The 17332-nt window shown below is 35.6% G+C and overlaps 1 protein-coding gene across 1 annotated transcript; it reads right to left on the reverse strand.

Moving 5' to 3' along the window:
• Nucleotides 1-769: 769 nt before the first annotated feature.
• Nucleotides 770-12125, reverse strand: LOC127083537 (flowering time control protein FPA). Its single transcript, XM_051023846.1, has 4 exons — nucleotides 11885-12125; nucleotides 11286-11633; nucleotides 4592-5805; nucleotides 770-2288 (listed from the first exon to the last, which is right to left on the reverse strand). The coding sequence occupies exons 1-4, from the start codon at nucleotides 11885-11887 to the stop codon at nucleotides 1049-1051; spliced, it is 2805 nt and encodes a 934-aa protein (XP_050879803.1). The 5' UTR covers nucleotides 11888-12125; the 3' UTR covers nucleotides 770-1048.
• Between the last annotated feature and the right edge of the window lie 5207 nt (nucleotides 12126-17332).

Genomic DNA, 17332 nt, shown 5'->3' on the forward strand with positions numbered 1-17332 from the left:
TGTAAATGTCCTATAGACTTTCTCAAACAAAATTATGTTGTATCTGTGGGATTGAGTCCCCTTTATACTCCTTTAATCAACTTTTACTTATAAAAAATTGTAAGAAAACATGCATTGAGAGATTGTGTATGAACCATGATGCATAACATAAATAGAAGACATGTTTTTTTTATATAAACAAGTAGAGGACGGGTAGTTGATATGCTAGTGCAAATAAATACACATGGTTAGAGTGAGAGAGTACTCCTACGACTTTGTTTTTATCCATGTAGTAAAGAATAAAAGTAAATGTGAAGAAATGAATGGGACATTCAACATACCCTCTAGCTTATGATCTGATCCACGTGAGTAGTTTATATACATTAATAAGTTTAACAAAAAAAAAGTTATGGTTAATACTTCTGCTAGAGCTTAAAACTCAACCTCGAGAAAAAAAAGATAAGATGAAATTATTAAGATGTTGGAGAGTTATATATCAATGTTGGTGGTCTCGACATTCCGCTGCAAGACAATGAATGTAACATATGGAATCAAATATCAATCATGGAAGAAAATTTTGACTTACTTTAATGGGAAAAAGAGGAAATTATAAGAAGTTGGAGATTTATATTCAACTTAAACTTTTACTTTTAGAAATATGACAGTAATATTTTCTCTACAAAAATACCATAAATTGATTTTAGGCTAGTAGTGTGCATGGAGTGTATGATATCACATATTGAAACCTAAGGAATTTTGACAGAAATGTATTTAATGATAATGACTAGCATAACATAATTAATTACTTGCCATTAACTAGTTTCGTTCTTTCAATATCTTACTTTGCTTTTATGAACCTTCCCAAACAAATGAAATGACACACTTAATGTGTAACAATAACTGATCGTGAAAAACCAAAGAACTACAGCATTTCTACAAGAAAACTCGTTGTTTATAAACAACTGCATTAATAAACCTAAACATCTTCATGAGAACCAATTATCCTTGTTTTAGTGCTTCAAGTGAGGATATCAAACCAGGAACGCAACGACTGATATCCCGGCATTTCTCAATTCCCTTTTTCTTGATGGATTTGCTGAAGTAGAGTAGCAGCCAGCTTTAGTGTTGCTTGTAAGCGTCGCTGTGGATCTGCATCTCCGTCTTCCTGCAAGCCATGGTCTGGCAACGGCTGATTTCCATTAACTTCTCTTGGTAATTCTCTTTGAACCGTCTGTGAGAACTGTGGCACATTTGGCACCATTTGCTGTTGCAGTTGCTGTTGCTTTTGCAGCTGTAGACCGTGATGACCAAACTGAGATGTCGAGAGTTCTGAATTCGCCAGGTTGTTTTCTGCAGCATATGATGGTCTGGATGAGGCTTCAGACTCATTAAATCTGTTCTGCCTGGGATCACACATTGCAGATGTGCTCATAGAGCTTCCCAAATGCCTCTGCTGCTCAAGAAGAGATGCAGCTAGTTGTGCAAGCTGTTCTGGTTGCAGAGATCCCACAGGGGTTGAAGGATCGAAATTTCTCATTTCCTGATGAGATGACATGCTGTTATTGCCAAATGGAATACCAGAATTTCCGCTGGAATGTTGAGTTGAATTTACATTCATATTGGGGTGACGCTCCTCGGCAATAGGTTCAACAGCACCGCTGAATAGATGTGAAGGTAAAGCTCTGTTAGAGTTGAAGTTATGCGGATTGTGAGGAGGCCAGTTTGGTCCTGATGTCCGTGGCTGGACGGATGGATAGTCATGATTTCTTCCATCAAAGGACTCAGACATGCCAGCTTCAGAATGAGCTGAATTCGATATTAATGGAGCTGCTGGAAATTTGTTTCCAAGAAATGAAAGGTTGCTTCTGATTCCAGAATTACCCAATTCTGAAATAGATGGTGGGTTTGTAGGTACACGTGCAGATGGAAAAGATGAATTTGGATACATGTTCTCATTATAGGACGAGAGGTTTTCGTTTTTCATTTCTCTTTCAATGTGCATATGACCTTGGTTTAAACCAGGATATTCCAACCTAAGAATAACACCAGATATGCTCAATTTACCAGGTACCTTCAATACTTTTTCTGAGAACTCTGATGGAGGTACAAGAAATAAGGTAGTCTTGTCATCCACTTTGGAAACAGCAGCCCGCTGCTTTTCCTCCAGATAATGCATAAACTCGTTGTAGAATTCAATGTCAGCGTCACTTCCCGGCACAAAGAAAACAACCCAAACACCAACTGCTTGGTAGTAATGTTTCGAAAGCATGTCTAGACTAGTTCTTGCAGTGCAATCCAAGAATTCAGGTCTGAAATAAATGTATTGATTAACATTAAAATCCAACATAAAACAATTGATAGGAAAATATAGTCAGTAAACTTCTATTGCATTGTTTATGTAGTTGCATGGTTGTGATGTTTAATGAATGCAGAGTAGTGCCTGAGTTTTCAATCAGAATTTCTTCCTCATCACCATTTTTTGGGAAGTTGATTCTTCTGGCTTCTTTGTCGCAATCACAAAATGGACGTATATAAGAAAGTTTTCTTTTGTGACTAAGGGGACTGGAGAGATTCATTAGACAATGTATGTATCATTTTCTCTTCATTGGTTACTGCACGAGGATTTTGTATCCCCTTGTTCTGCTCATTGATATCATCTAATGAATTATTTTATCAATTGATCATATTTTAGTTTGAACATTAACAAGATACTGCATATATCTATAATCATAAATAAAAGATGTATGTTTATTTTGGTAAAAGAGTTGCATAAATATGAAGTATAAAGAAAGAGTCTAAAGCCACACGTGCCTGCTCAAACAAACTTTTCATTTTTTTAAAATAGTCCAACTTTTGGGATTGTTAGCTCAAGACACCTCTAAAATCATGACTCTCTCCTTAAAATAAAATTAGTAAATTTTGGATTTGGCTAAGCTATATTCTTTAGAGTAATATTGGCACATCTTCTGGGGAGTTTATTTGTAGTAAGCCCCAAGCTCCCGATTGAAACCAGTCATTCTTGTAGCAATTTTTATTCTATCTGGTTTATGGTTCTGTGGGAACAATAATCACTTTAATGGCAGGTCCTTTATGCCCCATCAAATATTAATACGATTGCTACTGCTGTGTGGTGCCTATTGTGTGTAACACTAACTCGGGCATCATGTCCTCTTGTATTTAACAATTCACTATTCTCAAGGCTTCCAATATTTTAAGCCATGCTCCTAAGCCCCTAGGATTGTGCAGAGCAGTTGAAATCCTCCTGCTAGAAACCGGGTTTAAGTCTAACATGGGTGGTACTGACATAGCAGAAATGGCATCTTATATTAGTTGTTTTGCTGGTCATATAATCATATTGGTATTTCTTTTGCTCTTCAGGTGAGCTTATGACAACTATGGTGGCCATTGAAGTCGCTTATCTTTGGCTGTAGTGTGACTTGTCTCTCTCATTGTAGTCACTTTCTCCAAGACCGATCTCGTTCCTTGGCATTTTAAGAATCAGTGGCTTAATTGTTCATTTTCCACTGGCCAAATGAATTTTAAGGGTTCCCATATTTTCAGGGAAGGTAATACATGTGCTTGTTGCTTAGTTTTTGTGGTATTTCTCATTCGGTATCCATTGGTGGGAGGATCTTCCATGGCTCAGCATTTTTTATTTTTTTAAGAATATTTGGTGGTGTACTGCAAATGATGGATAGGTATATAGAGGCATTAACCTAGTTGGGATTTTTACTGTATTCTAAAGTAATGCATTACTGTAGTCTTGGTATATTGTTATACTGAGATGTAAAGTGTGTCCTTTTCAGTTTTTCAGCTAATGCAAACCCAGTTCACATTTTTTTCTGGGATTTTCACTCAGTTCTAGATGTCTTTCAGATTCTAACACAACATATGAAGAACCAATAGTTTATGCTAAACCTGCAGAACTCAATATACAAAAACACGCGCAGTTTGAGTCAACAGCACTACTCATTATGTTACCATTCGTCAATCCATAGGAAGAAAGACTCACGTAAAATGACCTAAAACCACATGATAACGATAACGATAACCTAAGCTTAAAATATGAGGACAAAATTTAATGCTAACCTTGGAAAACTTAATATAAATATAGGGTTAATTACAAATTGCACGTTAATATATGTATTGAGTTAGTTACACTTCTGTAGTTTCACCCCTTTTCATATACCTCACTCAATACTAACAGTCAATCTTTTTGCGTCACTAAAACCCTTACCTTTTCGGTTAACTTGAATACCAATTACAGTTTATTTTACACGTCATCCTCTTGTGATTTAACTATCTCAATTCACTACCTGAAGATACTCCCTTTTACACATTAACCCTATAAGACTTTAAACTTAAGGAGGGCATGTTGAGAAAATGTTATACTGCCATCAAAGTTAACAGAAGTTCAGGGTATTTAGTTTTGAGAAATCAGTTTCTATTTTCAATAACAATTACAAAGCTATTGCCTTGTGTTAATTTGATTTCCTAATTTTAACGTTTTGTATGTGAAATGATGAAAATTATAAAATTAAACTATTACAAAGTTGATATAAGAGATTCTCATCAAGAAAAATGGATTTTAAAAGGAAAATTTTATACTTACAATGCGATATCAAGGACTTTCCCTACAGGGAAGCAGCGAGCACGACAAATAGGGGTCCCACCTTTAGCAATGGTTCCTTCCCATTTCCACTCGGATGAAGATGAATTGTCAGGTTCAGGTGTAAATCTTTTTTTCTCAATAAAATTGGATTGGAGAGCACCAGGACCCATTTGGAAACTATCATACGGTTTCCATCCTTCATGTCTATCTATGCGAACCAGAGGTGAATTTGGTGGGTGATTAAATGTTTGTCCATAAGTGAAGTTTCCAGCATCAAAGCTTTTATCGAAAGGCTCACGGTGAGGAAAATCAGGTAGTTGTCTAGGGAAAACATGTTTTTGTCTTTCTAACTCAGAGAAAGCATACTCTGGAAGCTCTCTCTCAGGAGGAGAAGAAACACTCTTTAGCTTTTTAGCCACATGAAGATAAGGTGCATCTTCAGGCAAGCCCTGCGGATCTTCAAAAAATGCACCCCTTTGAGGATAATTCTGTGGAAAATCACTGTGATGAAAGTGTCTTTCTCTTGATGGACTATTTTTATGTTCATAGAATTCTTGTGATACTCCAAGTGGAGTGCCCTTCTCTCCAACTTTCCTTGGCTCATATGCGTGAGCTCCACCAGCCCATGAAGAACCCCTGTTGTTAAAATCAGAATCTCGAGAATCCCAATTCCCAAGCATATTCGGAGAACTAATGTTCTGCTCCCCGCCAAAGCTCCAATCCTGCCTAAAGTTCTCGGAAGATCCGCCACGACCACTTGACTTGTATGATGGAGATCGAGGGCCATTAAAAGAGCTCTTCCCACTGCTTGATGAACCTGATTCACTCTTGGCAAAACAAATATGTACACGGGGATTCCCAAATAACTTTCCCTTCAGAGCATCTATTGCTCTGCATGCTGAACTCTGATTTCTATAGCGAACAAACGCATAGCTACGACCTGGAAATGTTGAAATCTTCACAATCTCACCAAATGGCGAAAAAGCCCTATCCAAAATTGATTCATCCACCTTCAACTGAGCTGGGAACCCAAGCCACAAAACCTCACTGGGCTCTGGATTTTTATCACTCAACTTGGATTTGTCAGAATAATGTGGTTCAGGGCTACCATGACGTCCTCTAAACTCTCGTTGGGGGAAAGGAGATCCCCTTATCGCTGATCTGCGTTCATCACGTGAATAATCTTCATCACGTATTACTGTCGAAGGCTTGTCCTGTGATTAACATAATAAACTAAATGTGAAATTGTTGCACATGTACGGCATTCAAATTTTAGTAATTTTTAAGAAATAATAATAATTCCATAATCACGCTTAGATCGCAATATGACATTTATGAAGGAGAAGTGATTACACCAATTAATTAACATCCAACACTTCAGAGCACTAACAGTTAACTAAAACACCTTTTTGGTATGACATACAAGTACAAAGAAAATATTGCTTCTGATGGTGGGATGAGATACTAAACCCATAGAAGTAGAAGAATTTATAAAACTGCACAGCCAAAACTTGAGTAGATATCCAACACAAAGACAGAAAGAAGAAATTTACTAATTGAATGGCCATTGGTCAATCACTCTAAGTTCATCAAAATACAAGTACAACTTGAAGTTACCCCAAAAAGGTGGAATCCGCTTCATAGATCAAACAATATTGTAGGCTCTTACAAAAACTAATCTATTATTGACCTTACATACAGAATTAAAGATTCACATATAAGTTAACCAAGTGATTAGGGTTGAGTGAGTAATGAGCTTCACTTAAGGACAAATCGTTCAAAAATCCCGAGTTCGGATCCTAGCTGGAGCAATCCTTGGTCGGGTTTTACTTACCTCCAGGCCGAACTTAAGATTACTAGGACCCCCTTCCTCTTGGAGCCGAAACAGCGGAGAAAATATTCAAACAAGTTTTATTTTGACTCTATCCTAACATATTGATCCCATATCACATATTGCTCGTGGCTTCCAACGATGCATTACTGCCTAATATCCTTCAATATCTTATTCCAACTGCTGTAAAAGAGGAATTTCACATAAAGAAACAAACAGAAATGCAAGATTAACTATCTTATTCCATATAAAGTTACTTATAATTGATGATTCTATAGTTCCTTTCAATCCAATAGCATAAATTGTTGTCAAACAGAGCCTATCTCAATAAGATTCTTCTCCATATATTGATCTGAAGGTTTCAGAATAACTTGGAATCAGACACAGTTACACAAGCTCCGACTCTGAGTGTTAATTAACATGATATCAAGTCATTATAGCTAATAATAGATACATGCCTAGATCGAAAGCCCGGTATGGTCTTCTCACCCTCACCAGTCATAGTCATATTAAGTATCAAAAAGTATGATTCTAGGATCGAGCCTTCTATTTCCATATAGAAAAAGATAGAAAAATCCAAGTATGCTCTGGATTTTATAATAGGAGGGGAATGGAAATTAAGGGGAGAAGAAAAATCAAGTATAGGTGGGAATAAAAAGCATGAAATGCAAACGGTTCTTTTTCTTTTAGTTTTAGTTTGGCTGAAACTACAAAAGACACAAAACTGAACTCACTCAACCTAATATTGTCTTCTCTATCAATGTGGTTACTATTTATATCATCTCCATGAACTAACCGTTGGGAGTTCGTTATTTCATCTATTGATAAATTTGAAAGAGCTCCAAGTCACACTAGTATAGATATATACATACTATATCCCCTCTAGCTAGCTAGAGAAGTAAGATGCAAGATTGATATTGCTCAATCATGTTCCAAATCAGGATATATCATCTTGGTGGGGATATATCATCTTGACGAGATTGGATTCAAGAGGAAAATGCATATGAAATTGAAGGCCATGCAAGTTAACATTAAGCTGCAAGCTTGAAACTAAAGTGAATTGGCAACAATTGAGCTTCAACAAATATATAGCTCAAAATTTGTAATTGTTTGATAGTGTATTTGCAAACACTAATAAAGTCTCTGAGCTCCGCTTCAAGTAATAAAGACAAACTAGCTACTGATTCAAATCCAGAGTTTATCTTTCTAAAGGTTGCTTATTTTTTGTCTTTGATTATGTATAAGATGGACTGTAGATCTCGGTTCAGGTTTGATTAGAAACAGACTGCATTGTCATTTTTTTCCTAAATATTTCTATTATCCGAAAAGCTGAATCGTTGAGAATTTTATCAGCTTTCTGGTGTCTCCTCCCCCTTATGGATGGGAGAGTTTGAACTCCTAATTCTTCCACAGTGCATTCTAGTCAGTTCATTCACTTTTCTACTCACTCATTCAGCAGGAACATATTCTTTCTTGATAAAGAATTGCTATAGATGCATAGATCATGAACACATATTTTCCCGTCTGTATCCAAAGTTCATCATTTCTTTTGTGCAATAATCAATGGGTCGTTATTGAATAAAAGTTCCTATTGATAATTCTAATGGTTTAAGAACAATAACCATTCCATATTCCATAATCACTTTGAAGTGGAAAAAGAGGAAAGTTGACCCTGTAGATTAAATGCAGGAATTTGGAGCTTTGGCTGGAAACAGAAAATATAAGCAAAAACTAGATATGATTCACTATTTCTATTGATTCTTACCCAAAGAACTTTCCGCAGACATTCTAGACATTTCTTTACTTTCAATGGTAAGTCTTAATAGTTGCTAGACTTCCAGATTCATGAGAAGTGAAAACAGAGAGAGAATCTTAACTGAATTCTGTTACTAACCAATCTGAATAGAATAGTTTACTACAGAGTATTATAGAGTTAGGATCATAACTAACTCTTGAGTTGAGGTTCCAGCTGTTATAACTAACTGAATTCTGTTACTAACCAATCTGAATAGAATAGTTTACTACAGAGTATTATAGAGTTAGGATCATAACTAACTCTTGAGTTGAGGTTCCAGCTGTTATAACTAACTGATTCTGTTACTAACCAATCTGAATAGAATAGTTTACTACAGAGTATTATAGAGTTAGGATCATAACTAACTCTTGAGTTGAGGTTCCAGCTGTTATAACTAACTGACAGCTGTCATAACAATCCAATAACAGAATTATAACAGAATCAGTAAAACTATATGAAGAGTTGACCAAAGTCAATCTTCCTAAGCAAACTATTGGTATACCTAGTAAATCCCTGGCTCTACCATGCATGTGATTATGTTTTGTTCCAGCTCTAAGACTAACAGCAGATACCAAACTCATATGTAACACTAACAACATGCATTTGAATTAAGCTTATTATTTTGGTGAATACAGAACTTTGCCTTTAAGAGCAGTTTCCTCAGTGAGCATGTTATGTTTATAGAAGGAAAGATCAAAGCCTTGAAGAAATGCATTAGGTATGTGGTTGTTTCTAATCTTCTTGTATTTCAAAGTAAAACATTAGTTTCAGATTATAAGTTTTTCCTTAAAGATCTATGGGAAAAGTGCTATATTTTTTTGTTTCTCTTACAATAACTTTCCTCTTTTGAAATCCTTCGCATAAAAATCAATGAACAACAGCAATAAAGAGAAATCCAGTCTATAGCTTCACCCCCAACAAATGCAAATGCATTCCCATCTGCAGCTATATGCATTGCATTGCAAAAATGGACATGAGATGAGAAACAAGAATTGGCACATGCTTGGGTAATCACATGCATAATCCACGCTCCAAATGGACATGAGCATCCTAAAACATCATATAAAAACTGAGATATGTTCACCCAAATGAACATGAACTTTAATTTGTAGGTCATGCAAGTCAACATTCACATCCATAATTACAATTGTGTTGGAAATTGAACTGTTGACTAAGATTCAAACACAAGAACAGTGAACTGATATTACCACACCCTGCTGTGGCTTCCAACAAGTGACCTCTGGATGAGTTTTTGGACTTATTGCAAGGTAAGCAGTTCTGTTGATTAAATGTGAGGATTTTTCAGTTAAATTTGATTCGCTATTTCTAAACTTAACGAGTGAAGTTACTATTTGAAATTGATCTATGATACAACTTAGTTTGAATTTGACCTGCTGTCGTTGGATTGCCAATTTGTTTTCATGTAGTGGGAATGTGCTATTTTGCATGTAACATAGTTGTTGATTTTTGTAACATTTTATGCTAAAACTCAGTTGTCATGTATTACTAATGAATTATTTTTCTTATCAAGCAAAATTATCCATTACATAATTTACATCTATAATTAGCTTGAAACGAATCTGCAGTATGGCTATGAAGGTTGAAACGAATCTGCAGTATGGCTATGAAGGTTTCTTTGGCACAGCAGCAGATTTCTTTAAGATTAGGTATTCGGTTTACATTTGATTTGAATCACAAGGCCATTGAAATGTGCAACATTTATGGTGAGAAATTATATAATGAGTTATTGAATGCTTGGTCTAAGAAACTGTCCTGCTTTTTTCATAGTTCTCCAGTTATTAACTTTTAAAGTATAGACGAAATTAATGAGGCCAAGCTGTTGGCATGAAAAACACAACCAATTACAGATAACATGAGTCGAACTGTATTTTCTTTTTTGTTTATTCTACTGACTGAAACATTGACTCTTACTTGGTAGAACGATGTGCTTACAAGGGTTACTTTCCTCATACTATACAGCTGATGAACCTTCAGTTTAATTTAATTTTTTTTTCCTACTGTTGCAATCTCTCTTTAATTTGCCTTTTGGGGAATTCATTTATTTATTTTTTTGGTAAAATATTTTTATTGTATTTTAAAGTCCTAAACAATACACCACTCTGAGAAAGGGGAAAAAACAGGCATAATTGAAGCTATGGATTTCATAGCATATATGTAGGTCACAGTGAAGAGAAAATACAGATATTATGGTAAAATGTTTAATTGAATCCCTAACATAAGTTTTTTACTGTGCAATATTTGTTCTAATATTTAAGCTCCAGATTTAGTCACTAGCCTTCTCTAGAAGTTTAGCTTGAGGTGTGACTTGAGTTAACGGGAGCAGTAAACTCTACCTATTTTTTTACACCTATGATGTTAAACTCATTGAGTGCGAAATTTCATCAAATTTGATGATATACCAAGAAGACATGGAAAATCTCTTGCCCCAAGATTTTGCAATGTGGGAATCGGGAGCAGATTCTCTCCAGTGGATTTTTCACTTGAGTGTGTCCTGCACACATCCTAACCTTTAATTGCAATGACTTTTTATTAATTCAGATAAAGTGCAAATGAATGGAGGGTACAGATTCCACTGCAGAGGATCAGTTCCCGTGGAAATCCAATTCAGAACTTGCAAAAATATTGAAGAGCTGAGTAATGCTGCTTGTGTCCATTTTCCAATAGTAGGAAGTATGTGTGGCATGGTTTGGAGTGAAACATTGATTAAGAGAGAAACTTTATGTGGTGCTTTATGTGACTGTAAATGTAATGTGCATGTTGTGGAGTAACTTAATGTAATGTGCATGTTGTGGAGTAACTTAATGTAATGTGCATGTTGTGGAGTAAATTAATTTGATGCACTGAACTTTATCAATTGCCATAAATGGAAAACAATGACCAGTGTATTGTGTTCCTAAATTTTGTTGTTGCAAGTTTCGCTGATTTCTATCTAACATAATAGCATGACCTTGATTAAATGAATTGAATTGAACTGAGCTGAACATCTGGGGTATATACATATAATCAGCTGAAAAAGTAACAATCAGTATAAGATGCGCAACACTGACCGCCTTTGCAAACTCGATTCTAAGCGGGTTGCCAGCTAGAGGAAACCCCTGCAGTGATCTCATGGCATCAATGGCATCTTCATCCACTTCAAAATTGATGAAAGCGTAGCTTCTGCCAGGCTGAAACGCAATTTTTTCCAGCGGTCCAAACCGTATGAAAGGGTGAGCAAGTTCATCTTCTACAATGTTGTGGGATAGATTCCCTACCCAAAGGTGCCTGGAAGGAGGATTGCCACTATTGCTGCTGCTACCACCACCGCGCCCCGAACCACCATTCCCCTTATTGTCTTCATACCTTGAAGGATAGTCCCTCCTAGACCGATCCCGATCCCTTCCGCCTCGATATGACTATTGCCAAACACAACACAAATAACAACAAAACACAGTAAATTATACATCCTTCTCCCAATATCCACTCACAAAACCAACACAATCACACCAAAACATGAAATTAACAAAAATAATAAATCAGAAGGGGAATTGTTAACGAAACACAAGCTAAACTAATGAACAATAGTGAAAACTGAGAAACCCTAATATAGAGTGATGAGTGAGTAAACCCGAAGGTGTGGCAATTGAAGAAGTGGGATAAAACTCACCATAGTGGATGGTATTGAAGAAGGAGCGAATTGGGAATTTAGGGTTCGCTGGCACGATTTGTGGATCCAGGAAAAAGCGAGTGATTTCTATTCCTTGATCAGTGTTGCCGAAGGAACAATTTACTGTTTAGGGCTTTTTCGTGATTGGTGGTGTAAAGGGGCAATAAGGCTGTAACTGCGAGAACAAGGGGATATGCTGCTAGCGCTTTCTCTTGAAGAAAAAACGAAAAATATAAAAACTAATGCGATTAATAATTGTTGTCAATTTTTTTAGTAATTATGAACATGTTTATGGAAAATTAGTCTTACTTTGTTTTTTTAATAAATTTAATTGTAATGTGTCTACAAATAATTTAGATTGTCACGTTATTAATTTTTATTTTAACTAATAGAAACGAATGATGATAATAATTTGATAATCTAAATTTTTTTATAATGATATTATTTAATAATTAATATCTTTTTAATAATATTAAAGATTGTGTATTTTAAAAAATATAATAAATATTCAAAAATTGATAAATAAAAAAATTATAAAATATGAATAATCAAAGAGGCGAATCTATACATGTGTGTAAAGGATATTCAATCTATAAAAAAATTATAAATTTGATTAATTGGATTAAGTTTTATTTTAATTTAGATTGATAAAGGAGTTCAATCAATATTTATAGTGTTATATTTGGTAAAAAAATTGATTAAGCCGCATTCATCTAACAAATGAGTTATCTAGACAGAATTCAACGAAAACGTTCGAGAGGTCCTACCAACGTAGGAGTTAGGAAAGAGAAAGTCTTTGTTGACTCTGAGAATATAGGAGATCATTAACCTCCCATAGTAAGAGGATAGCAGTTAAGACCATGTCTAAGAGGTAGAAATCCTAACCGACGGGAACCCATATAAATAATGTATCCCTCAAGAGGGTGGAGTAGACTCTCAAGTCATACATATTACTACTACTTATAGAGCATTACGCTCCTAGTAGCCTTAATACACCATCAACTTAATCATCCGCCTGTAACCCTGCAGCGTCGGCCACCAACAAGGCTTTTCACCCACGTCTAATGGTCCTTTAAACAGCCTAAAAACCCACCAGAAAGGGCTTATCGCCGCCGTGAGAAAACCCTCGTTACACAAATTAAATACACATACAAAGGCCTATGTATCCTCATGCCCTCGCTGAGGGAACACACACCTCTTATCCTTTTTTACTAGTACATTATCGTCTACCGTGGGGGCCTGATAAAACTAATTTGGGTCACACATTCTCTCGTCACCATCATCCCTCTCGTTGTTCCCCTTCACTCTGACACCCGGTCACTCTTAATTGTGCCTGCTATGGGATTCAATCCCCTACGCCCAAGGACACCAGCGGTAGCGGTAATGTCGATCCCATGGCAGAGATGTGTATTGTCATGGACGAACTACGACACCGTAATCGAACGTTTGAGGACGACATCCACAACATTAAACAGCGCCAACGGGAGGTCAACCCACTAGAAGAGGTGGAACTGTTACACCCCTGACCACTCTCAGATGAAATACGGGGGCGTCTATTCTTTAGGGCTTTAAACCTCGCTCATTGGTCAAGTTTGACGGACTCAGCGATCCATACGAGCATGCAACGCGTAGATGGCCATCATAAGAGCGACGAACATTCAGAAGTGCAATTTGTTATCAGGCACTTTCAGAGATACCACCCTCATATGGTACATGGAACTTTCCCATGTTTCCATTAACAGCTACCAATAGTTGGTAAGAAAGTAGGTACACCAGTTCGCTGCCATTCGCCACAAAAAGATGTCCAACACCAACCTATTTAACATTCGCCATGGTCCATCAGAATCACTGAGGGAATACCTCTCCGTCTTCAATGAAGCCACCATTAAGGTTATTCTTTCAAACTAATAAATGTTTGGGGGGCATTCCAAAATGGACTAAAGGCATGGTACTTCAAGGAATCCTTCACCCAAAGGTCGGCACTCACACTGGCTGAAGTAGTCACCAAGACGGAATGCTACATCAAAGGTGAATAAAGTAATACGGAAAAGAAGTCTTGCGATGTCAAGGAGAGAGTTCCCCGACACCGAGAGCTCTGGGAAGAACAATTACACATCGCTCGTAAAGGACAAATTTGCGCTCAAAAGAGTGGGAAAGGTGACAAAGAGTTTCACGCGTTTGAATACCCGTCGAGAATAGATCCAGCGCAAAGTGATCCACCTGCACAACATCCTGACACCTCTTATCCCTAAGGCCGAGGTGGTGGGATTTGAGCCTAAAAGGCGGTGTAAATTCCACATGGTCAAAGAACATCACACGGATGACTGCTATCAGCTAAAGAATGAAATAGAGAAACTGGTATAGGATGGACACCTCAAGAAATATGTAAAGGGTGATTCTTTTAACCCGTTGGAGAGACATAACCCGCGTGGGCGGGAAGGTGTCGGAATCCCTAGGCCAAACAAAACCAAGGAAGCATCCTAGGACGAAGGCCATAAAGCGACGTGTCATACCCTTAACACCATAGATGAATGATTCTCTAGAGGCGGATAATGTAACATCTTATACCCTAAACACTTAATTTATAAAACATGCAAAATAATTTACTCAAAAAGAGTGTCACAATTTATCATCATAACATCTTTTTCAAAATCAATTACCACAGCGAAATTAAATATCAACTCAACTTTAATTGTCTCACAAAAAATGTGAACTTTATTTAATTATAAAAGGTTTAAATTGAAAAACTTGCATAACACAAAATAGAAAGGTAACTCGCCACAGTGTTACACTATCAAAACGACACGCGAAAACTAAAATAAACTCAAAATAATAAATAATGAAGAAAATCACTATGTCATCATCTAAGACACACCAATAACTAAAGTTCATCTACCTGAGCATCTTCACCGCGTGCGTAAAAACCAAAACAAACAACAAATAGAGGGTGAGAATATATTCACATACGTTAACTGTGCATAAAACAACAAGGATAATATAATTAGCATAAATAGTCAATCATACAATTCATCCATAATAATAATCATTCACAAATGCAATTATGTATGCAGTGTATTCATCTCCTCTACTCCAATGTATGTGGTACAAAAGGTTTTTGGATATTAGAAGTTGTTATTGAATAATCCACTCGTCACTGGTTCCATCTCTGAACCATCAGACTTGTCACAGGTTCCATCTCTGAACCTGAGATTCATCACTGGACCGAAGTCTTTCACCATCAGACTCATCACAAGTTCCATCTATGAACCTGTGACTCGTCACTGGACCGAAGTCTATCACCTATCATTGTTCTACGCGATGCATGAATGCAACAAACAAATGCAATACTCATCTCAAACTTCCAACTTCAATACTCATTACTAGTTCCTCTCTGAACCTAAAACTCAAAATAAACCCCGCTTACACAAGGCCACAACAATGGTTCCTTTTTGAACCAAACCTCTCAGCATAACTCAACAACTTTTATTATAACTCAGCATAATAATTAAATCATATAATTTCTCGACAATGCTCATCAACAACATTAAACAACCATTAACATTCAACAAGGCATACTTGTAACACAACATAACTCACAATTAACTCTAACAACTTTTACTCATAGGTTAAGAGTCGTCGAGCATATTCTAATATTAACTCAATTAGTCCTCAACTCAACACTGAACATATCAAATTACTCAAACTCAACTCATTTAATTCAACACGAGTATAAACATATCAAACTCGACTTTAAGCATATCAAATAGCTCAAAACTCAACTCATTTAATTCAATACAACTCTAAACATATAAAACTCGGCTCTAAACATGTCAAATAACTCAAAACTCAACTCATATAATTCTTAAACTCAACTCTAAACATATCAATAACCCAAACTCAACTCATTTAATTCCCAAACTCAATTCATTCAATTCTCAAACTAAATTCTAAATATATCCACATCTTATTTTACACAAATATATCATCAAAATATTGGGCTTGTGTCCTAAAATATTAATAACTTAATTGACATAACATCTTATCAAAACAACCTTAAAATCATGTTTCCTACTAGTCATACATCATATTCGAATCATTATTTAAAATATCAAATGGAGTCGGAACCAAGTAAATGAATATGTTTTGAAAATCTTATAATGTTTATTTTAAGACTGATTTTTATTTTAAGACTTAAGATCTCGATCACTACAGTTTAATCAAACAATAAGAACTAGTGCAGACACCAGACATAATTTTTGCTACTAGACATACCTCAGGTTCAAACAATTCTTTAAAATATCAAATGGAGTCGAAATCAAGTAAATGAATATGTTTTAGAAAGCTTAGAATGTCCATTATCAGACTATAATTTTTATTTTTGGACTTAAGGTTCCAATTGATACAATTTAGTTGACCAATGAAAACTGGTACCGACATTTGCCAGAATGTTTTGTCACACATTTAACTAGTATTTCTCCTACTGAACTTAATGAAATGGGATACTTATTAAGTATAATATGTAGGAAGTTTCCTATATTTTCTTATGATATATAACTTGCTCTTAAAAGAACTTACGAAAATCAAGGTATGTGTGAAACATGACAACCAACGCAGTACTGAAATTTGACTATACTTTTGGTATAAAAATCAGATAACTGCTACTGTTGTAGCGCTCCCATACCTAATTTTCCCACTTCAAAAGAAAGATTACCGCTTTATCTTTCTAACGCAATTGACTGCACCTTAAGCGGACTTAAAAAACTCAAGTTACGCATGATACAAGACGATCAATCCCCTTATATGTTTATCTGCGATTTTCTGCATTTTTTTCTCTATTGGACATATTCAAAACTCGCTTATTCGCCTATTTGAGTCCCAATTACCCCAATACATATAGATAAACATCAATCATGAACAATATGAACTAAACATCCCATATTCAACATTTATACTCTCGCCTTTTCATAAGGCATCAACATATTTTATAAATTCAACATTTATACTAATAAACATCAAAATTATGGTCTAGACATACAAATTTACATGAAAATCAACAAACAATATAGCCTAAAAAGAAATCCATATATATATATCAGAATGCCTTAGAGAGGTTTTTCACTTCATTCCATTTTTTAAATTAATCTAAATGAAATAATTTCATTCCATTCATTTCATAAATCAAAAGATGGGTTTAATGAAGATGCACCGACATTGTAAAAAAGTTTTACGGTATCATCCAAAAGAAATATATCATTTTTTCATGTCATACAAGTAATTTAAAATTTTTAGTTTAAATTGGCGGGATACATGATTTCTTCAAAGATAATTTAGTATTATTTTTTCTAGTATCGATTTCGTAGATAGGTAAGTGAGAGATAGTTTATGGAATTTTTCACCTAAATAACCACATACTCATCTTTTAAACAAAAAAAATTCAACTCGAACAAG

This window comes from Lathyrus oleraceus, chromosome 5 (assembly GCF_024323335.1).
Source record: "Lathyrus oleraceus cultivar Zhongwan6 chromosome 5, CAAS_Psat_ZW6_1.0, whole genome shotgun sequence".
Taxonomy (NCBI): domain Eukaryota; kingdom Viridiplantae; phylum Streptophyta; class Magnoliopsida; order Fabales; family Fabaceae; genus Lathyrus; species Lathyrus oleraceus.